Source organism: Tupaia chinensis, unplaced genomic scaffold (assembly GCF_000334495.1).
Source record: "Tupaia chinensis unplaced genomic scaffold, TupChi_1.0 Scaffold000311_2, whole genome shotgun sequence".
In the NCBI taxonomy this organism is placed as follows: Eukaryota; Metazoa; Chordata; class Mammalia; order Scandentia; family Tupaiidae; genus Tupaia; species Tupaia belangeri.
The window spans coordinates 2,866,453-2,889,360 of record NW_006159803.1 but is presented as its reverse complement, the minus strand read 5'-3'; the positions used below and the strand labels follow the sequence as shown (position 1 = coordinate 2,889,360).

The following is a 22,908-nucleotide window of genomic DNA, read 5'->3' as shown; positions in this document are numbered from 1 at the left end:
ATGCAAAAATGTGACATGAGTTTTTTGATGACCCAGATAATAAAATGATGTATTAATGTTTTCATGCTTGTAGTATAAAATTACAGCAAGAAAGGAATGAGAGAAGCTAGTAGTTGAATAGAATTTAAATAGATTTTCCATAAAATAAGCATATATAACCTGTGAGTCTTCTTAATCTAGGATTCTTCCCAGTTTTCTACTTGTAATTGAAGTCCAACCTTGAATTTCTCAGGTTTGGGGATTGTGATAGAGAAATATTAAATGGAATTTACATTATATTTCAGCCCCTCCTTACCTTTGTTGATTCAAGTCTGTCCTTCCTAGAATAAGGAATGTCTTTTCCAGTTTACCACCACCTTTTTAGTTTGGAAATCCAACATGTTCCTGGCTGAATCTTAGAGCTAGCGATATACTTTATAGATCTTATGGTACCTGCTGATTGTTGTATACTTTATATTTTTTTAAGAAATTTTTTAAAATTTTATTTATTATTTATTTTAATTTGACACAGTCAGAGACAGAGAGAGAGAGAAAGTGAGAAAGCAAGCCACCAGGTCTGGAACTCGAACCGTGGTCAGCCATGTGGGTGTCTAGTGTCCTCAACGACCATGTCACTTACTGACCCCTATACTTTAAACTATTAAAAACGCAGCATAGTAAGTGACAAAAAAACTAGTTAATAAAAGAATTGGGGTTAAAATTGAGAGGTTATCTCTCTCAGTCCATTGTTAGTACTCTTTTGTGCACCTAAAATTTTTCCTTGTTTACTAAGATCTTCCTCATTTCCATCTTTTCTCCAAGTTCTTTTCTATACCCAGAGCACTGTTCATAGTTTTTCGTTCTGCCATGTTATTTTTTGTTGAAACCGTATTGTGCTTTGTATTTCATTGTAAACCCTAAGGCATACGGACTACATTTTATTAATATTTTCCGCAATGCCTTACACATAGTAGGCACTCAGTAACTATGTTAAAATAATTTAATATAAAATAGTAATTAGCGAATGCTTATCCCATTACAAGGTTAGAAAATTACTCCGTTTTTTTGGCTTACTGTTTTGTTTTCTTGAAATACAGCTGGAGAGGCTTTAAATATCATTCCTGGTCCTCAGGAAAGGAAATCTCATGCCAGTTTAATGTCTCCTGGTAGACGAAAAAGGTAAATGCTTTTTTAAAGGGACAAGTTGTCAGTAGTTAAAAAAATTTTTTTTACACTACAATACTTGCTTTGTAAATAGTAGTTAAGACTTGATTAAGTTCTTGGAAGCTATCTACTGTTATATCCATTCCAAAATTTATTATCTTTTCCAGTATTCCAACCTCCCTATAATTGGGTTGCATCCTTCAAGCAATACCATAGGTATTTCATTTGAAATGTGTTTTTTTTCTATAGTGGTATATAAAATAATTGTATATATTACAATTGATGTTATATCAGATTTTTTGAAATGTATTTTTGAATTTGTTTTTTAAATGAATATAAATAATACCAGTATGTTTTTTGATCTACAAACACATTTACAGTTATAAATCAGTTGGTACAATCTTTTTTGGTACAATCTTCAAGAAAATTTCTTTCAGTCCTGCTTAGCCCGTATGTCTTTGTTTGAAAGATATTTCAGAAAAAAGATAATACTTAAGAATTTTTTTTTCTTGCTTCTCTTCTGCTAAGCCATGGGTATTTTTATTTGAGTTTATTCTGTTGGTTGTCTCTCATTCTGGACTGACTTCAGCCTCTTTTATTGCAAGCTTTCTCACTTAAAACCACATTTCAAAAAAAGCAATAACAGTATCTGACTTTTACAAGACCTTGGTTTTTTTTTTAAAGTCTTCGCATATACTTTTTTTCATTCCATTCTTTCACAAACCCAAAAATGCAGTTAGTTTATCTTATCTCATTATAAAGTGGATGAAAGGGTCACAGTTTACTTCGTTTCAGGCCACATAGCTTGTAAGTGGTAAAGCTAGACCTCAGATTCATTTCTTCTGAATCCAAGTCTAGTTATGCTGTTTATGCTCTACTGTCCTTTGTTCTTACTGCTAATAGAGAAAAATGTCTGTTCTGCGATGATTTTAAAATTTATGTTTGTATACAGCTGTCATTGAATCTATTAGACATAGTAGTTAATAGACAAGCTTTTAAAATTTGTTTCAGTGAATCTCAAAGAAAAAATATCACTTTGTCTGGACCTCATTCAGTGATACGGAATTTCCAAGATCCAAATGCATTTGCAGTGGAAAAAGTAAGTGACCATCCAAACTTTACACCTTGAATATTCCTGACTTTAAAAAGACTGTATTTCATTTATCATTAAAATATGTAGTTAGGGGCAGGCAGGTGAAATAGTGGTTAAGGCACTGGACTCTAACGTGGCTGACCGCAGTTTGAATCCCAGACCTGGAGGCTTGCTTTCTCATGTTCCTTTTCTCTCTCTCTGCTCAAATTAAAAAAGTAAGAATGATGGGGGCTGGCAGGTGGCATGGTGGTTGAAGCCCTAGACTTGCACATGACCAACCATGGTTCAAGTCCCGGACTTGGTGGCTTGCTTTCTCACTTTGTCTCAGCTTCTCTCTGATAAAATTTTTTAAAAAAAATAATAAACTAAATAAAGAAAGAAATAAGATTTTCTTAAACAAGTAGTAATGAATAAAATTAAAAATAATTTCTAAAAAATATATATATTTTAAATATTCCCTATGTTTCTAATTTGCTCTCATGTAGTAGCATTTTTTCTTTTTTTAATTATTTTTTATTTAATTGTACTTATTAAACTTTTTTAGAGATTTTTGCTATAGGTCGCATGTACTCACTAGAGAGACCAAGATAGAAAGCAAGAAATCACCCTCTTGAGGAGGATGACCATGCTGCAGTTCCTTCTCTTCCATTCTCCTCTTGGGATTTAGGGCACACACACCTGGTGTGAGTTTTTTTGTTTCTTTTCTTCTTTTTCTTAAGAGAGATTTTGGCTAGAGGGCTCATGCGCCCACCAGGGAGACAGAGAGATAGAAAGCGAGAAATCACCCCCCAGTGGGGAAAACCATGTTTAATCCCTTCTCCATTATCCTCTCCAGATCTTAGGTACACACCCACACATTCCAAGCATGAGTTTCAAGCTGCTAGGTCTTGAACTGTGGTCAACTATATAGGAGTCCAATGACATAACTATTTTGTTACCTGCTGGCCCCAAGTTGTAGTCATTTTTTTAATTTGCTATAGGACATGTGAACCAGAGAGAGCACACGTGCATGAATCAACAAGCGATCCCCAACCAGCATGCCACCTGCTGGCCCCAGCATTTTTTAATACTGATTGCTGAGTCTGTGTTTCTTTTTTTAATCAAGAGAGTTTTGGTATAGGGTGTGTGTACTCACTAGAGAGACAGAAAGCGAGAAATCACTCCCCAGGTGGGATGGCCATGTCACAATCTTTTCTCCATTCTCCTCTCAGAATTTGGGCACACACCAACATGTGCCCAGAGTGAATTTGAGACTACCAGGTCTAGGACTGGTACGCTGGTTGACCACATAGGAGTCTAGCATTGTAATCACCACACCACTAGCTGGCCCCAAAGTTTGAGTTTCTTAACATATTAGGAGTGGTATTGGTATAGAACTAAAGTATTGAATTTATAAAATTTGAATATGCATGCTGACTCTGGGACAACCATATGCTCTGCTTGAGAGAAATTGGATCCCACATAGTGATTATATTTTGAAAACCCTGCCTAGTAGGCCAGAAACACAGTAAGCCTATAAGCAAATGTCCAAGATCCAATAAGGTGGAAGACTAGAGGAAGAGAACTGTGGTGTGATCAGACCCTGTGAAGGGTGCTTTCTGTCTCTTCTCACTCATGTGCACATGTGTGTAATCTTTTGTGAAAAATAAAATTACTGATACATGTACATACGTGTGTGTGTATATAATACAGTATTTTTATTCTGTTAAGAGTTTGCAGTGGAATTGTTGCCTTAGGATAAAGTGTATGGATGTATAAGGGAAGGAAAAAGTTTGTTCAGAATTGATAACATGGACAAGTATCAAATGAGAAATAGTGGTATGCTTAGGAAATTGTAAACACTTCATTGCTGCTAGATCATGCAATATATCATTTTACTGGGGACCTACTATTTAAAAACCTTATATAATAAATTCATCAAGAGTATAAAACTATATTTTGTAAGCAGTGAAGAAAGCTAATAAAAGATCTAAAAACACTTGCAAATTTAAAGTACTATATTCATGGAGGGAGCTACCACAGTATTTGGGTTTTCACCCAGGTTTGTTAAAGCTGTCTTGCTTTCATTAATTGGTTCTTTTAAAATATGAAACATAATACTCTTTCCTGTCCCTTTGCTAATACTGATTTTCTTTTCCAGCAAATGGTTATTGAAAATGCACGAGAAAAAATACTAAGCAACAAATCTCTTCAAGAAAAGCTAGCAGAAAATATTAATAAGTTTTTGACTAGGTAAGCTATGTTCTTTTTTTTTAAGAATTATTTATATAATTTTATTTATTCATTCATTTATTTTAATTTGACCAGAGATATATATATAGAGAGAGCGCAAGAAAGCAAGCCACCTGGTCCAAGACTCACACTGTGGTTGGCCATGTTGGAGTATCTAGCACCTTAACCACATACTACCTGCTAGTCCCCAAGCTGTGTATGTTCTAAGATGCTTACTTGTTGGGACCAGCAGTTGTTGTAATGGCTATGTCGCTGGACTCCCATGTAGTCAACCGTGGTTCGAGTTCTGGACCTGGTGGCTTAAACTCAAGCCGAGTGTGTGTGTGTGCTTGTGTACAATCCTGAGAGGAGAATGGAGGAGAAGGGATTGCGGCGTGGCCATCCCCCTGGGCAATGATTTCTTGCTTTCTGTTTCTTTCTTTTTTTTTTTTCGGAGATATTTTCGCTATAGGGCGCGTGTGCTCGCCAGACAGAGAGGCAGAAAGCGAAACCTCACAGCCCCCCCCCCAGGGGGGGTTGGCCCACGCCGCAATCGCTTCTCCTCCATTCTCCTCTTGGGATCTTGGGCACGCACGCACAGGCGCCCGGCGTGAGTTTTAAGCCACTGGGTCTGGGACGCGAACCGCGGTCGACTACGTGGGAGTCCAGTGACAGCCATTACACTAACTGCTGGTTCCCATGTCTCTGTCTTTCTCGCTAGTGCATGTGCCCTACAACAAAAACCTCAAAAAAAAAAAAAAAAAGATGCTTGTTTTCTCATAATTGCATATATATGTTAAAGACCTTCTTTTTTTTGTATTATAGTGATAACAATATTACTCAAGTACCTAAACAAACAGAAAACAACCCTACTGAGCCAGAGACTTCAATTGATGAGCTCCTGGTACTTCCGGTAAGGGTACATGTGTGAGTGAGGGGGGAAGAGACAGAGACAGAGATAGAGAGACTTACATTTATAGTTGAAACTAATGCTAGTCTGGTTTTATTTTGTAATCCTAGCCAACTGAGCAGATATAAAAAATTATTTAAAATGATAATTGAAGATTATAGTTTTCCTTCATTACTCATATGTAATCTGTTCCTGAAAACATTTTGGATGGTGACTTTTATAATAGTTTGTATTGAATTCTGTAAACAATAAAACTATTAAGACCTTCCTAACCTATCTAATAACTAACCTACTTTATAAGATACCAGTAGAATAATCTTATACACCTGTACAATAATCAGTGTTGATTTTAAATATTTGATACTTAAAGATTCATTAAGAGCATATGAATGTAATAAGCAATAATGTACAATGTTTATGTAAATCATCTTTGTTTACACTGTTACAAACTTTAATAATTTGAAAAGTGAAATAATGCTAAAGATACATAGCGAGTCTAAGTTATGAATAAAACAAGACACTTTATGAAAGAAAGGTTAGTAACTGAGTAATTGTGTGAAGTTTACTTCTGAGAGAAAGATAGTCTGTAGTCACTTTTGATATTCAGTGGTTGGTGAATACACAAGAGAGTGAGTTGGTAAGGCAAAATTTAACAGTATGTTTTTAAGATTTGTCCATGTGTAATAACCTTTTTGAAGAGCAGCTAGTATTATGACTATCGTGCATCCTATTCAATTCTTGGACAGTAATCACATTTTTATTGGTGTGCCCATGTGCATTCAATATAGCAGGTTTTCTTTTAGTTGATGAATTCTGGGTAAAACCATTGAATTTTTGAATTTTCTATTTAAACAGTACATGAGATTCTGTATTTAAAATTTTTTTTAAGACTTACTTAGTTTTATTTATCATTATTTTATGATTTGCTACAGGGCAGCTGCACACACCAGAGACAGACCAAGTAGATAGAGAAAGTAAAATACCAGGTCCAAGACTCAAACAGCATTCAGACACGTGGGAGTCTAACACCTTAACCACTGTGCCACCTGCTGGCGCCAGGGAGTTCTTAAAAAGCATAAACTCACAAGAACAAAAAAAAAAGGGATATATAATAGGAAAACAATTTTTGGCAGAGAAATGGGCAAATGGTACGTGGCTTAGTTGATTCAGGGTTCTAAGTCAAGACAAAACTTGGGGGAACAAAGCAAGTTTATAGTGCAAAAATTTCAAAATCCTCCAGAAGTAGCACCAGTATCTCCAGAAGATGAGATGTGGCTCCAAATAGGTTGATAAGGAGCAAAATTTAGTAAGTAGCTATACTCTTGTGTCTTCTCCCTTTTCCTCATACTCATCTCAGGAACACAGTTGCCAACCTCCCCAAGCAAGAAATCTGAGACTCATTGAAAAGAAAGGAATTTAAAACACAGATGGCTTTGCAAAATTATTCTCAGCTTACATTAGAGTTGACAAGCTTACTCCCTTTTTGGCACAGAGCTTACAGATATTGAGGAATATGTTTTCCAAAGTGATTAATTCTAGTAAGTGCGGTTAAGGAACGTTCACCTTATTTTTAAGTTTTGTTGTATTAGATGATCATATTGTTATATGCAGAAGAAAATTTTTCCGAAGTGGAATAATTCTGTACCAAAAGTTTAAAACTACAAATTATTTCTACTAAACCATATTACTAAATTAGGATTATGCTTTTAACTCACTTTTTTTTTTTTTTTTTTTTTGAAGGGGAAAACCCACATGTTGAAAAAAGAAAATTTTTCCGAAGTGGAATAATTCTGTACCAAAAGTTTAAAACTACAAATTATTTCTACTAAACCATATTACTAAATTAGGATTATGCTTTTAACTCACTTTTTTTTTTTTTTTTTTTTTGCAGAGTGAAATCCACATGTCTGAAGAAGCTATACAGGATATATTGGAACAGACAGAATCAGACCCAGCATTTCAGGCACTCTTTGATCTTTTCGACTATGGTAAATAGACTTTCTTTTAAGGCAATTAGAAGATAAAAGTTCTCCAGGTTTTTGTCTGTTTGTTTGTTTGTTTTTGATAACCAGAATAAAGCAACATTCATACAACATCTGCGAAGGATCCTGTTTTTCTTAAAGCAAAATTTATGTGGGTATGTGAAAGGGGGTAGGAGGTTGTTATTTTGTTTTGTTTCTATGTAATGAATTGCCTCAGCTATAAAAATGGAGAACAGGTTGGTTTTTGTTTTGAGGGCATTTTTTCCTGTCGACTGGGAATGTGTTTATGCCTACTACTATACAGATATACCAAACATAATTGAATGATTCAAAAGGAATACAAAAAGCTGGTATCAACTTCAATCTTACGATCTAATGCAATAGTTCTTAAAGTATAGTCCCCTGAACCAGTAATTTGCTATCTGAGAATTCAGTAGAAATGCAAGTTCTTGGTCCTTCCAGGACATTCTGCTGTATACTAAAAAGTCTAAGAACCCCTGGTTTGGTAGGAAAATCTTTGTACTTGTAAATGATGTATAAAGTAGCATGTTACCATCCAGGAATGATAATTAAAACCAAAGTTTAACATTCGCTTGACTACTGTCATGCTATTCTAATTGTTTGTTTTTATTCTGGCTATGTAAGTATTTCTCTTTGTACTTTTAACAGGTAAAACAAAGAATAATAAAAATATATCACAAGGCGTTTCTACTCAGCATATGGAAGCTAATTCCAATATAGTCTTAGCAGCTGAAACTAATCTAGCAGTTAAAGAGTCTTTTGAAACAGGATCTGGTAAGAATTTCATTTTGTTAAAATCATCATTCCAAATATTAGTATGTCTCAGAATTCAAAGGCAAAAAAATGTTTAATTTGGAAATTGTTCAAATTATTATATAGCTTATATTTGTATTTCTAGTTTTCTCTCCTTCAATTAAAAGGTCAATTTTTAATACTCAATTTTTTATAATACAGTAGATTATTGACTTTCTCAATTTAGTATTAATAGTGTGTAACACTCAGAAAAAGTTGGTATCATGTAACATACATTTGTTAAAGCAGAAATTTTAATCCCTATTTTGTAGAATTAATATTTTCTATCAGTCATTCAGCTTGATGAGTTTAACTGATTTCTCAGTATCTGTATCATTTGGGAGAATTAGTACCACAGTAATAGTCTTGAAATTAAGAATTATGAGGTTTTAGATCATATTTCTACCTTTTCTATGAAGTTATTCCTTTATAGTTCTGCCTCATATAGAGTACCAATATGACACATAACTAACCCATAAAAACTATTTGTCGAATGAAAAAAGGCCATGAATAAGTTCATCTTTGATTTTTTTAAATATTTGCCAACTTTTTTAAAAAAGACTAAGTCTTACTGTGAAATATAACAAACATACACAAGAAATACACAATAAAAATGTATACAGCTTTAGTCCAGGTGTTGCAGTAGTAAAATGTGACATTATGAGAAAATTTCATATGAGAAGGTTTTTGTTTCAACTACAGAGACCTCCCTGATTATGCCAGACACACTAGCCTTTGCTCTGGGACTGGTTGAAGGCGGAGGGTGAAGTGTAGTGTTAAGATCCTGTTAGGGATGCTCTCTCTTTCACTTTCTCGCTCTTAGAGGAAATGAGTAAACTGTAAAAAAATAAAATAAAAAATAAAGTGTGGGACTCATTTAATTACTAGACCCAGTCAGTCTATCCAGGCAAATACCCATGTAACCATCTCCCATGTTAAAAACCCACAAAGCATTGCCAGCGTCACAAGACCCTTTTTGATACCTCCACTCAGTCACTATTCCCTTTGTTCCCTGTTCCTCGGAGATAGCCATTAACCATTATCCTGGCTTCTCACACTTCTTGCTAAACTTTATGCCTTTTCAGTGCTGCCTCCATTCATTCAGTTTATAACAGCTATGCCAAAATAATATTTTCTGCTCTCCTGTTGTTAAATGTTATCAGCAATTCCCAGCCACTAAAAAATTTTAACTTCCAGTTTTCACATATTCCACAAACTCGTTTGGGGCATCTCAAACTATATTCCTCTTTGCAGCCACTAAAAAATTTTAACTTCCAGTTTTCACATATTGTCTTCCAAAAACTAGTTTGGGGCATCTCAAACTATATTCCTCTTTGGAATCCTCTGCTGACACCCAAACCCAGTCTTCAATTTCTTAGGCTGAATGTGGGGTGTGTTTTTCTCACTATATATTATTTGTAGTTCATACTTCATTTAGGTTCTACCATATACAGAATGAAACTTGAAATCCTATTTTCTTAGAAAGTCTTCCCACTTTATTTAGAAAATATTGAGTTGTCAGAAAGGTCATAATTCATTATGCTATGGTATGATTTTCTGTCATATATCTGCTTTCTAAACTAGACTGATTTCTCCAAGGTCAGTCTGGAGAGATCATTCGTCTTTGTAGTCCAATATGAAGCATGTGGTTGGTCTTAACTAAATGTGTTGAATGTTGAGTAGTACACAGTGAGATCATATGTTAATTGCAAAATATACTTGGGCCCATGTCATCTTTAAGAGTAACCAAATAAAATAAGGACAGTTGTGAGACAAACTACAAGTTTAGAGTTATAATAATTGTTTCACTTATTGGTAAACACTATGGTTTTTTTGAGAGAGAGAGAGAATTTTTTGCTATAGGCCACGAGTATTCACCAGAAAGACACAGAAAGACAGTGAGAAATCACTTTACAGGGGATATGGCCACACCACAGACCTTCTCCTCCATTCTTCTTTTGAGATTTAGGGCATGCATGCACATGCGCCTGGCATAAGTTTCAAGCTGCAGGGTCCAGGACCCAAGCCTCAGTCAGCCACGTGGGAGTCCAGCACCGTAACCACTATGCCACCTGCCGGCCCCAATACTAAATATTCTTTTTATTTCATTTTGTTTTGTTTTTAAAAATAGTTTGATTTTATTTATCATTATTTTTTAAGATTTGTTATAGGGCATCTGCCCTCACCATAGAGGGACAGAGAGAGAAAGTTAGAAATCAAGCTTCCATGTCTGGGATTCAAACCACAGTTGGCCATGTGGGAGTCCAGCGCCTCAATAACCATGCCATCCACTGGCCCCACTTAATATTCTTAAACCTATATACTTTTTCCTTAGTTGAGTCATTGAGACATCAGTAATTAGAGAAGTACATGTAAATTTTTTAGTGCCCAAAAGTGGAATACATAGTGAAGTGCTTATAAATTTTTAGTACTCAGAAAATGTGATATATACTGTATGAGACTACCATTAACTGGTCTGCCACAGAATAAGTACATCAGAATAGCTATTACAGTAAAAATGACATCCTTAGAATCTAAACAGTCTCACCACATCTTTCTACCTTCCTGATATTTTGCAGATAATCAGTCTGCTCAGCCGTCATTATGTACCTCCTATCAAAATGAAGACACATTAAATGCGATGAAGAATGGCAGCAACCATGATATGTTTAGACAGGAAGCCCAGGAAAGTTTTTCCCAAATAGGCTCTAGCATCCAGAAAAAGGTCTTTAAAACAGCTGTACCTACTGAACAGAAGTGTAACCTTGACATCACCTTTGAGTCAGTGCCTAATTTGAATGATTTTAACCAAAGAGGAAATTCCAGTGCTGAATGTAATCAGCATTGTGCTGAATTATACACCAATCAGATGTCCACTGAAACAGAAATGGCCATAGAGGTTGAAAAGAATTCTTTGTCTTCAAATGTGCCAAATGACTCTCCGTTACAGCCTGATCAGCCTGATGTACCAATAACTTCATTTGTTTCACTTGATGGTGACAGTAATAATGAAAACTTAATTCTCTCTGGGAAAAATTCTCAACTTTTGTCTCAGAATACTCCGTTATCTGAAAACCAATTAAAAAAAGGTCATTTTTGTGAAAGTTCTAACGACTTAGTAAGACTTAAAACTAATTTCCATGGTTCAAAGTCACCAGATTCTAATGAAATTCACAAGAGTAAAATTGAAATTAATAGTGTACTACCAGTTTTGTCACAACAACTCTCAAATTGCCAAGATAATGCTTCACTTCAAAGTAAAATATTACCAGCATCTGTTGCAAGTTCAGGTTTAAACGTATCTGGGCAAGTAGAAATTCATCTTGGAGATTCTGTCTCTTCAGTTAAACCACCACCTAATGATTCAACATCTGTTGAGTTAAATCAAACAAAAAATGAATCTCAGCCATCCAAGTCTGAGAAAGTTACTTTGGATTCACAAGAGACTTCATCTTCTACAAAAGAAGATGGAAATACTATCTTTATCTCTTTAAGTGAAAATGATAACTGTGGAGAAGTTGCATTGATACCTCCAGAAGGCCATCCTGTAGAAGATAATTGCTCTGTTCCTTCAGAGTCTGTCTGTTCTTCAGTTGGAGATTCTCATCCTGAGTCTCAGAATACTGGTGATAAACCTTCCAGCGAGAGCTCAGCAGAGATGGATGAATCAAATATCGTCTCTCTCAAGATTATTATTAGTGATGATACATTTGTTTCCTCAGATACTGAACTTAACAATGCAGTTTCTAGTATTAGCGGAGAAAACTTGCCAACTATAATTTTGTCTTCTGCTAAATCACCTACTAAAAATGCAGAATTAGTGAAATGCCTATCTTCAGAAGAAACTACAGGCGCTGTTGTATCTGCTCAAGAAGTAGGGGATTCAGCTTCAGTGGAACAAAGCCTTTTAGTGCTTAAATCTGAAGACTCTACAGTAAACAATACTCAGAATGAAGATGGCATTGCATTCTCAGCCAGTGTTACACCATGTATCCCCAAGGATGGAGGATACATACAGTTGATGCCAGCTACAAGCACAACTTTTGGCAGTTCAAATAACATTCTGATAGCTACTTGTGTGACTGACCCACCAGCCTTCGGAACAACTGTCAGTCAGTCTAATGTGGTAGTGTTGCCTGGAAATTCTGCACCTGTGACTGCTCAACCTCCAACACCTCAGTTACAGACACCACCAAGGTCAAACAGCGTATTTGCTGTCAACCAAGCAGTGTCACCAAACTTTTCACCAGGTAACTTTAAGAACAGGTTGAATTTCATTTCTCTGGATTGGAATCTAATTTATATTTAAAGTTATTGGATAGGTAACTCATAGATAAATAATATGGATGAATAGTATGAGAAAAGCTTGTGAAATTTTAAAATATGCCTCTCTTTACATTAGCTAATTCAGTTAAAGCTTTTTAAAATCTCACAAATAATGTACTTGAGTGTTTTTGTTTTGTTTTGTTTTATTTTTTGCCCCATAATTCTCAATCTATGTACTAACAAACTATAGAGAAAAAGATTAAATTATGGCATGGATATATACTTACTAAAACCCAATGTTGAAGATATTTTTTAAAAAATAGCTAGTGTAGTCATAGTATTTAAGAATTTCTCATCTATTTGGAGGGAATTTCATGCAAATTGAATTTCTCCTTCCATAAAACCTGTGATTTCTCACTGTTTTCTGCCTTTTAGAATTGATCCTTGTCTTTGGAATTCCTTGTTAATAGGGCTCTTGTGACATTTATTCTGTGCAGTGTTACATGTATTTGGTGATTGGGATGCCTTTCTTCTTGGCCATTCTTGATTATATGTTCCTCAAAGATGCAGCTATGATACATTCATCTACATTTCCTTGTGTACTAGTTTTCATTCTTCCCTTTTCCTCCCTTTTAAAAATTATGAGTGTACAATAAAATTTTGTGTGTCAGCATTTATGTATTTAAATCTTGGGGTTTATTTTTATGCCAGTGGGCATGGGCACACATGAAGGCTGAGGAAAAGAGAGAAAGCACCATCTAATCGGGTCTTGTGCTGAAATCCTTTTCCCTCCCGTCTCCATCTGTCATCAAGATTCTTAGTACACATACGTGTACCCAGCATATTTTTTAAACTGCCGTATTTTTCGACTCTGATTAGCCATGTGGGATCCTGATTCCCTCATTTTGAGACCAGCCCTGGTGGATCTGTTGCAAGTGCTATTTCAAATGAAATAAAGAAGTCAGAATGGATAGAGAATGTGAGACCTGAGCTAAAGCTTAGAGAAATGACGTAGGGCTAAGTAAAGGATAGGACCATCAGGTGGTATAGTGGTTAAGGCACTGGACTCCCACATGGCCAGCTGTGATTTGAGGTCTAGACCTGGTGGCTTGAAACTCACCCTGGACAAATATGCATGCATGCCCAAAATCCTAAGAGGAGAGTGGAAGAGAAGGGATTGTGGATGGCTGTCTGCCTTGGAGGTGATTTCTCACTTTCTGTCTCTGTCTCTCTGGCATGTGCATGTGCCCTATAGTAAAAATCTGTCAAAAGAGAGAAAGAAATGAAAGAAAAAGGAGAGAGAATAAACAGAAAAGGAAAGGAAAGAATGAAAAGAAATCTTTATGACTAGTGGAAGCATAGATAGGTATTTGAGAGACTACAGTAGGTTGAATGAAAGTGAGATCACTCTGACATAAGTAGTGATTGTGTTAGATAAGCTCACTGTACGGCAGAGCTAATTTTTTTTTTTTAAGATTTTTTATTTATTTATTTAAATTTGACCAGAGAGGGACAGAGAGAAAGAGAAAGCAAGCCGCCAGGGCCAGGACTCAAATAGCAGTCAGCCATGTAGGAGTCCAGCACCCTTAATCAGCACGCCACCTCCTGGCCCAGCAGAGCTAAATTGTAATAGACCCAAACTATACATGTTGTTGTCTTTTTGTTTTGTTTTGTTTATCAGTGGGTATATGTGCTTGCCAGAGAGTGGCACATGGAAAGACAACCTAGAAAGCGCCCCCAAATAGGGATATGGTCATGCTGCAATCTCTTCTCCATTTCTCCATCCTGTTGAGATTTTGGCTCATGCACACAAGCACCTGGCATAGTCTGCAAATGACCAGGGTCACTTGGGTGGTCATGTAGGATCAGGCTCTTTATTGTTGTTAATTTTAGAGAGATTTTTTGCTGTAGGACAGGTGCACTTGCTGGAGAGACAGAGAAAGACAGCGAGAAATCACCCCTAGGGGGATGGCTATGTCACAGTTCCCTCTCCATTCTCTTCTTGGGATTTGGGGCATACACACACAAGACACCTGACATGAGTTTCAAGTTTCCAGGTCTGGAACTTGAACCATAGTTGCCCATGTGGGAGTCTAACCCATCACTCCATCCGCTGGTTCCAGGTTCTGGCTCTCTTACCTACCAGTCCATAAGGCCAGCCCCATGACATTGTCTTTTAAGGACAATGTAGGCATTGCAATTTTCTCCCCATCGTTTTGTCTGATTATATATTTACCTGGGCCCTTGCGACCAGTACCACTGAAAAGTAATTGGTCAATGTAAGAGGCTATGACTATAATAGGCCATGAGCATAGTCTTGGGCTATGAACATCCAGTCGAGATCTTAATTTTTCTGGTGTTAGATTCAGACTTGAAACAGTTACCACTCGTTTTCTAATCAGTTTCACTGTTCTCTTTGGAGGAATGAAGATAAACTGTATCCCTATATAATAATCTCTAATGTTATGCTTGGTCATGCGGGTTTATTATGACTAAATGACCACCTTAATATTCAGAATGATATTTTCTTAATTTGTTAGTCTTGCTGCTGTTCCTAAATGAGCTTTTTAAAAAGAATCAATGCTAAGGAAGGGAATTTATACAGTTTATTTCAAAGTGATAATTACCTAGGTGTTTTCTGCCCAAAATATTTGAAAAGAAATCCTTTTTTAATGAAAATTGTTATTTGTAGGGTCTGCCATCATAATTGCTTCTCCAGTTCAGCCTGTACTCCAGGGGATGGTGGGAATGATCCCTGTTTCTGTGGTTGGACAGAATGGAAATACGTTTTCTGCTCCTCCGCGACAGGTAAGACTTAAGAACTAGAAATGATGGAGTGAAACTTTTCAGACACTATAATTAATGTCTTTTTCTCTTCTAGGTCCTTCATATGCCTTTGGCAGCTCCTGTGTGCAATAGAAGTATTCCTCAATTCCCCATCCCTCCAAAATCTCAGAAGACTCAAGGACTAAGAAACAAGACTTGTATAGGTACCATTTAGTTCATTGATGTCTACTTTTATGTCCATTTGTTTGCAGTAACACCTGAAATTTTTCTTTTTGAATTCTTGTACCATTCTTTTTATTTTTGAAGAGTGGTTTTTTGTTTGTTTGTTTTTAAAGAGAGATTTTTGCTATAGGGTGCATGCACTTGCTGGAGAGACAGACAGAAAGCAAGAAATCACCTCCCTGGGGCGGGATGGCCATGCCACATTCCCTTCTCCCCTTAGGATTTTGTGCACGGACGCACACACACCTGGCGTTAGTTTTAAGCCACTGGGTTCAGGACTCAAACCACAGTTTTCGTCCTGTAACGTAATCATTATACCATCTACTGGCCTTCTTGAACCATTCCTAACAAGTGAATGTTCTGCCTTTGCTTAAAGTTTTATATTAGGTCATGGGGAAAGTCATGATGCATTTTTTGCATAAAAAAAATAGGTCATGACTTTCCCAACGACTTAATATTAACATATATCACAGTCAACCGTTGGCAACTTTGATTCAAAAAAGTTGTTTTCTTTGTTGAATCTTTTTGCTTTTGACAGCTGATCCATGGTTGTTTTTTCTAGCTGCCTTATAATCATAGCCTCTAACTTCTTTTTGATAACTTTAACATGTTTAGTGAATGCCTTGTATATTCACGTGAGATTTAAGAACCGTGCTTTTCAAATTTTAATGCGTACATGAAATACACCTGAGGATCTTGTTAAATGTAGATACTGAATTAATAGAATTGTCACAGGGCCTGATAATCCTCATTTCTAACAAATTTCCAGGTAATGCCAGTGCTGCTGATACTGGATTACACTTTAGGTACAAAGTTTTAAAGTTCATAAATTACCTTTCCTTGTTTCCTATTTTAGTTAGTGGCCAACCTTACAACTGTTTGCCTATGTCTATTTTTTTTGAAGAATTTTTTGAAGAATTATTTTATTTAAGTTTGTTATAGGGCATGCGTACTCACCAGAGAGATACAGATGAAAAGTGAGAAAGCAAACCACCAGGTCCAAGATTAAAACAGCGGTCGGCCATAAGGGAGTCCAGCTCCCTAACCACCACACCTCCTACTGACCCTATAAGCCACTTTCAACACACATTTCTTCTTCAAATATTCATTTGCATCAAAGTTATGTCAGTATCCTCCTGTCCTTGTCTCTCTCTCCTCTTGTGGTCCTTATTTTTCCACTTCATCCTGTATCTATTGACTGAGTGACTTTTTCTCTGAAAAATAAAAATCTAAATATGTTTCTACCCTGCCTAAAAAGAGTCAGTATCTCTCCATTGCTCACAGTACAATATTGAAATTCCCAGGGTGATACATACATGCATTTTTCATCTAACTACTATCTGTCTCTTTATTAATATCTTTTACCACTCTCCAGCATGGACCCTTTGTACCAGCTATACCTTCTTGTCCCTGTACCTCTATCCATGCTTTGTCTTCAACTTAGAATTTTTTTCTTTTCACCCAACTCCTACCCTCTGTCTAGTCCTTATTTATCCATCACATTTAATGCAAGTGTAACTTTTTCTTAGGAAGCATTTTAACAAGTAGTGGCTAAGATGGGTGTTTCACACCCATCTTTCTCACACATTACATGAGAAATGTTCATTTTCTCAGGAGATCGAGTGTTTTAAGAGGTGGGATCACACAGAAAATTCACTAGATGGTTTTTTTTTTTTTTTTTAATCTAAGGATTTTCTATAATGCACATGCACTCACCAGAGACAGACAGTGAGAAAGTGAAAATGATCCCCCAGGGAGATAGTGACACTACAATCCCTTCCCATCCATTCTTAGGACACATGAACATGTGCTTGGTGTAATTTTATTTTTTTATAAGAATTATCATTTTATTTAACTTTAATTAATTAATTTATTTAACTTGACCAGAGAGAGTGAGAGACAGAGAGAGAAATTGAGAAAGCAAGCCACCAGGTCTGAGGCTCGAACTGTGATCAGCCATGTGGGAGTCCAGTGCCCTTCACCATCATGTGACCTACCGGCCCCTCTGGTATGATTTTCAAGCCTCTGAGTTTGGGACTACAACTGCCATCAGCTATGTGGAGTACAGCATCCTAACTAGCATGCCACTTGCTGGCCCCACTATATGCTATCTTAATTCAATTTTCTATAAGCTAAATGATACATACTTGTTGGTATTGGCTGTAGTTGCATTTCGATACCCTGTTAGACTTTGTCACATTATAGCTACATTATATAATTTTTCTTATATGATTTATTCCTTTTAATGACCATTTGGAATCTTATCACTTCTAAAAGCCTATTTTATTTATCCTATATCAATAGACTGTTTAGATAGTTTAAGTTTTTTGCTCTAATAGCTTTAAAATAAACATCTTTATAGATTGCCTTTGTGTGTACAACTCTGTGAGACTTTTAGGGAAGCACATGCCCGAAAGTAAAATATCTGGGTCATAGAGAAGCGCTATATATAATCTATATTTCTACCATTATTTTCCCTATTTCTTCCAGAACACATTCATTCCTTGACACCATGTACTATTTTAACTTTTACCACTAAGATGGATGTAAAGTGGTAGTATCTAATGTCACTTATTTGCATTTTCTTGATTTCTGTGAAAGTCTGAATCCTGTCTTTTAGCCGTAAATAATTGGCATTTTCTGTGAATTGCCTATTCATATCCTCTTCTTGCTTCTCTTTTAAGGTTTCTTGTCTATTGATATGTTATTCCTTTATTGGGAACATAATCCCAAATGTCTCTCACTTTTTTTTTTGAAGAGGGAACTGCTGGTCCCTCTCTCGCTTTTTTTTTTTTTTTTTGAGAGGTTTTTGCTATAGGGCGCGTGCGCTCGCCAGACAGACAGAGAGAGACAGAGAAATAGAAAGCGAGAAATCACCCCTTGGGGAAGGTGGCCACGCCACAATCCCTTCTCCATTCTTCTCTCGGGATCTTTGGCACGCACGCACACGTGCCAGGCGTGAGTTTTAAGCCACCAGGTCCGGGACATGAACTGCAGTCGACTACGTGGGAGTCCAGTGACATAGCCATTACACTAACTGCTGGTCCCCCTCTCTCGCTTATTTTTAATCCCATTATGAAGTTAGTACCAGGAAACAAAAACATTGCTAAAATTCAGTACCCACTTATGATAAATGTTCTTAGTGGCTATTTAGGGCCAGCTGATGGCTTGGTAGTAAAGGTGGCTGGATCGCTAATGGCTGCCTGTGCACTTCAATTTGTGGACCTAGTGGCTTGAGAAACACTCCAGGTATGTGAGCCCATAATGACAAAAAGAGGAGGAAGGATTGCAGCATGAACATTCCCCATAGGGAGTGATTTCTCATTTCCCTCTGTTACTCTTTGTGTATGTGTGTGTGTGTGTGTGACCGCCTTTCTCTAGCAAGCACATGTACCCTCTGGCAAAAATTAAAAAATAAAAAATAAAAATAAAACAGAAATAGCCTATCTATCATAAGCATAATGGGTTTGCTTTGAAGTTTAAAACAAAACAAAGATATTTGTTTTTACCCTCTATATAATGATCCAAAATTTCCAACACCCATAAATTCTTCATTAACTAATCCAAATTTTTCCCAACGTCTGGATTATACCTCAGCTATATGCAAGTTCCCATTATACGTGGTCCAGACCAAACAGTAAGGAAACAGATGGAAAGAGTTGAAGAAAGGGAATTAAAACCGTTAGGGTAAATGATGTAATTTTTACACAATAAGCACAAGAGAATCCATAGAGATGTTACTAGACCTATAGTAAGAATTGAGCAGTTTGCAGATATATAATTAAAATTGTGTTTTTGTGTACCAGCAATAAGCAAGTATTAAACATAATAGGAAATAAGATGCTATTTATAAAAACCACAAAGAGATAAAAGTACAAAACCCTGCGACTTAAAAACTCACGCTGTGCGCATGGGCATATGTGCCCAAAATCCTGAGAGGAGAGTGGAGGAGAAGGGATTGCGGCATGGCCGTCCTCCCAGGGGATGATTTCTTGCTTCCTGTCTTTGTTTCTCTCTGTTTCTCTGGTGAGCACACCCACCCTATAGCAAAAAAATCTCTCTCTTAAAAAAAGAAATACAGAAAATGCAAAATCTGGGACCAGCAGTTAGTGTAATGGCTATGTCACTGGACTCCCACGTAGTTGACCGCGGTTCGAGTCCTGGACCCGGTGGCTTAAACTCACGCCGGGCGCATGTGCATGCGTACCCAAGATCCCAAGAGGAGAATGGAGGAGAAGGGATTGTGGCATGGCCATCCTCCCTGGGGGGGTGATTTCCTGCTTTCTGTCTCTCTCTGTCTGGTGAGCGCACGCACCCTATAGCAAAAAAAAAAAAAACTCTCAAAAGGGAAAAAAAAATGCAAAATCTGTCATAAAGAATTTATAGGAGACCTAAATAGAGAAACAACATATATATAGATTTGAAAATTTAAGTGTAAATATTTCCATTCTAACCAGCTGAATTAAAAAGTCCATGTGATTCCGCTTAAAAATCCCTTTGAGGCTCAACTGTGGAAGCACATAAGTTAGGATACTACTGCAGTCCTGCAGTCATGGAAACAACCTTGGGTTTGGATCCCAGATTAACCTCACTACGCCAGGCACACACGTGATCTTGGCTGACTAGGAGGTAGGAAAGGAGGGTTCGTGATGTATGAGAGCCTATCGAGTGTGTCTGTCGCACTCTTTCTCAAATAATTTTTAAAGTTTTATTGGAATATTTGAGGAAATGAGAAAACTTCTTATAAAAATCTGTAAGGGAGTTGGCCTGGTAGCCTAGTATTTAAGGGAAGGAGGTCCACAACTGACCATAATTCAAATTCTGGCCTACGTACATGTGTGTGTACCCAAAAACTGGACAGAATAGGAAAGGGATTGTGGCATGACAATGCCCCATTGCGGGATGCTTTTCCTCTCTCTCAATGTTTATCTCTCTCTGGCATAAAACAAAAAACAGAATTGATAAGGAGAAAATTAAAAAGTCTATTGTTACCTAAGAAGAGCAAATGGCAAATTTTACCCTATTAGATGGTAATATACTGCAAAGCCATGGTGATTAGAACAAAATAAAATGAACAGGATACATTTTAGATACAGACTTTGTGTATGATAAAGATAATATCAGAAGTTAGAATTTACAAGATGGATTTTTTGTTTTGTCTTAATGCACATAGAGTACATGTGCTTGCCAGAAAGAGAACGACCTATGGAGGCATGGTCGCACTGGAATTCTTTTTCCATTACTGTCTCCTTTTACAATTTGGTGCATTCACACAAACCCATTTTTCAAGCCTCTAGGCTTGGGATTTGAACTCCTTTGTCAGACAGGTTAAGCCCAGTCCCTTAACCTCCAGGCCATAGACTGCCCCAAGATGGATTGTATATAAGATTTATTAGCCCTTTTTTTGTGTTTCTGTGTGTAATATATAAGGAAAATATTAGATCTCTTTCTCACTCAAAGGTGAGCTGTAAGGTGATTAAAATCAGACCTAAAATGAGAGGGCCAGCAGGTGGCGTGGTGGTTAAGGTACTGATCACTCCCACATGGCCGACCATGGTTCGAGTCCTGGACCTGGTGGCTTCCTTTCTCTCTCTGTGTCTGTCTGTCTGTCTCTTTGGTCAAATTAAAATAAATCAATGAATATATAAAATAAATAATTTTCTATTAAAAAAAATAGACCTAAAGTGAAAAATAAAACAAATGACAGAGGATTGTGTACATGAAAGTAGTTATAATTTGAAATAAAGGACTTTTTAAAAAAATTTTCTTTCTAGAATTATTTATTTCATTTTATTTAGTAGTAGTTTTTAAAATTTGCTGTAGAGTACATGTGCTCACCGGTGAGAGGGAAAGGGAAAGTGAGAAAGCAAGCTGCCAAGTCTGGGACTTGAATTGCAGTTGACCATGTGGGAGTCCAGCCCCTTAACTACAACACAACCTGCTGACCGCAGGATCTTTTTTTATTGATTGATTGATCGATCGATCGATTGATTGAGGTTTTTGCCTTAGGGTGCTTGCGTTCACCAGACAGAGACAGTCCGACCATGGTTCGAGTCCTGGACCTGGTGGCTTCCTTTCTCTCTCTGTGTCTGTCTGTCTGTCTCTTTGGTCAAATTAAAATAAATCAATGAATATATAAAATAAATAATTTTCTATTAAAAAAAATAGACCTAAAGTGAAAAATAAAACAAATGACAGAGGATTGTGTACATGAAAGTAGTTATAATTTGAAATAAAGGACTTTTTAAAAAAATTTTCTTTCTAGAATTATTTATTTCATTTTATTTAGTAGTAGTTTTTAAAATTTGCTGTAGAGTACATGTGCTCACCGGTGAGAGGGAAAGGGAAAGTGAGAAAGCAAGCTGCCAAGTCTGGGACTTGAATTGCAGTTGACCATGTGGGAGTCCAGCCCCTTAACTACAACACAACCTGCTGACCGCAGGATCTTTTTTTATTGATTGATTGATCGATCGATCGATTGATTGAGGTTTTTGCCTTAGGGTGCTTGCGTTCACCAGACAGAGACAGTGAGAGGGAAAGTGAGAAACCCTCCCCCCCCAGGGGGAATATCCATGCTGCAATCCCTTCTCCATTATCCCAGAAACTTGGGCACGCATGCACATGTGCCTGCTGTGATTTTCAAGCCACTGACCAGGTCCAGGGCTCAAACCACCGTTGGCTCTGTGTGAGTCCAGAGACAAACTCACCATGCCATCTGCTGGTCCCCAGGATCTCTTTAAAAATCAAAACAGTGTAATTTTTAAATGGAAAAGTTTCATGGAGCTCACTACTTCAGGATTCAATAAAAGGCCCCATACAGAGTAGCACCAAGTTTTCATTCAGGGTTTTGCTGACTGTGGCACCTATACTCATACTTCCTCTACCTCAAAGTTTTCCATTAAGAATGACAAATGCCCTTGTTAACCTACCCAGAACCCTAATCCTCAGAGTTCCCTTCAATTTTTATGATTTAAACTCCATTTTCATCATCCCCTCCATAGTCTTAATTTGAAGTTTTCACCTTATTATTATTAGAGTTGCAAAGTTGTTAAAGGCTAATAACTTCTTTCAGAGTACTCTCATATCCACATACTCATTGAATTACTCTTCAGTCAGGTTTACCCACTATTACTGGAATCTTCATGTTTTCCCTATTCCCTAAACTGGATTCACTTTCCTTTACAGCCTGGATCTCAGTACCCACCATATTAGCCACTTTTGCCAGCAATCTCTATACTTTGCATGTCCCCACTTGTAAATACCCACTGACTACTTTACAGCTCTTGATTTATCCAACCAGCCCTCTCTGCTGTTATATTTGAGTGCTGTCATTGCATACCACTTAAAAATTAATGTCTTGGGGCCAGCAGTTGGTGTGGTAGTTAAGGGTGCTGGATTCTCACGTGGTTGACCACAATTTGAGTTCCAGACATGGGAGCCTGCTTTCTCACTTTGCTTCTCTCTCGTTCTTGCTCTCTTTC

The 22,908-nt window shown here is 36.9% G+C and overlaps 1 protein-coding gene across 1 annotated transcript in view; it reads left to right on the top strand.

Moving 5' to 3' along the window:
* The window catches only part of NPAT (nuclear protein, coactivator of histone transcription), a gene marked incomplete at its 5' end in the record, with an annotated part of 40,648 nt that overhangs the window by 13,419 nt on the left and 4,321 nt on the right, over positions 1–22,908 (top strand). Inside the window, 9 exon segments of the mRNA XM_014588792.1 lie at positions 1,077–1,158; positions 2,155–2,242; positions 4,377–4,468; positions 5,273–5,360; positions 7,249–7,345; positions 8,009–8,134; positions 10,732–12,402; positions 15,111–15,226; positions 15,300–15,408. Coding sequence (XP_014444278.1) covers positions 1,077–1,158; positions 2,155–2,242; positions 4,377–4,468; positions 5,273–5,360; positions 7,249–7,345; positions 8,009–8,134; positions 10,732–12,402; positions 15,111–15,226; positions 15,300–15,408 — 2,469 coding nt within the window.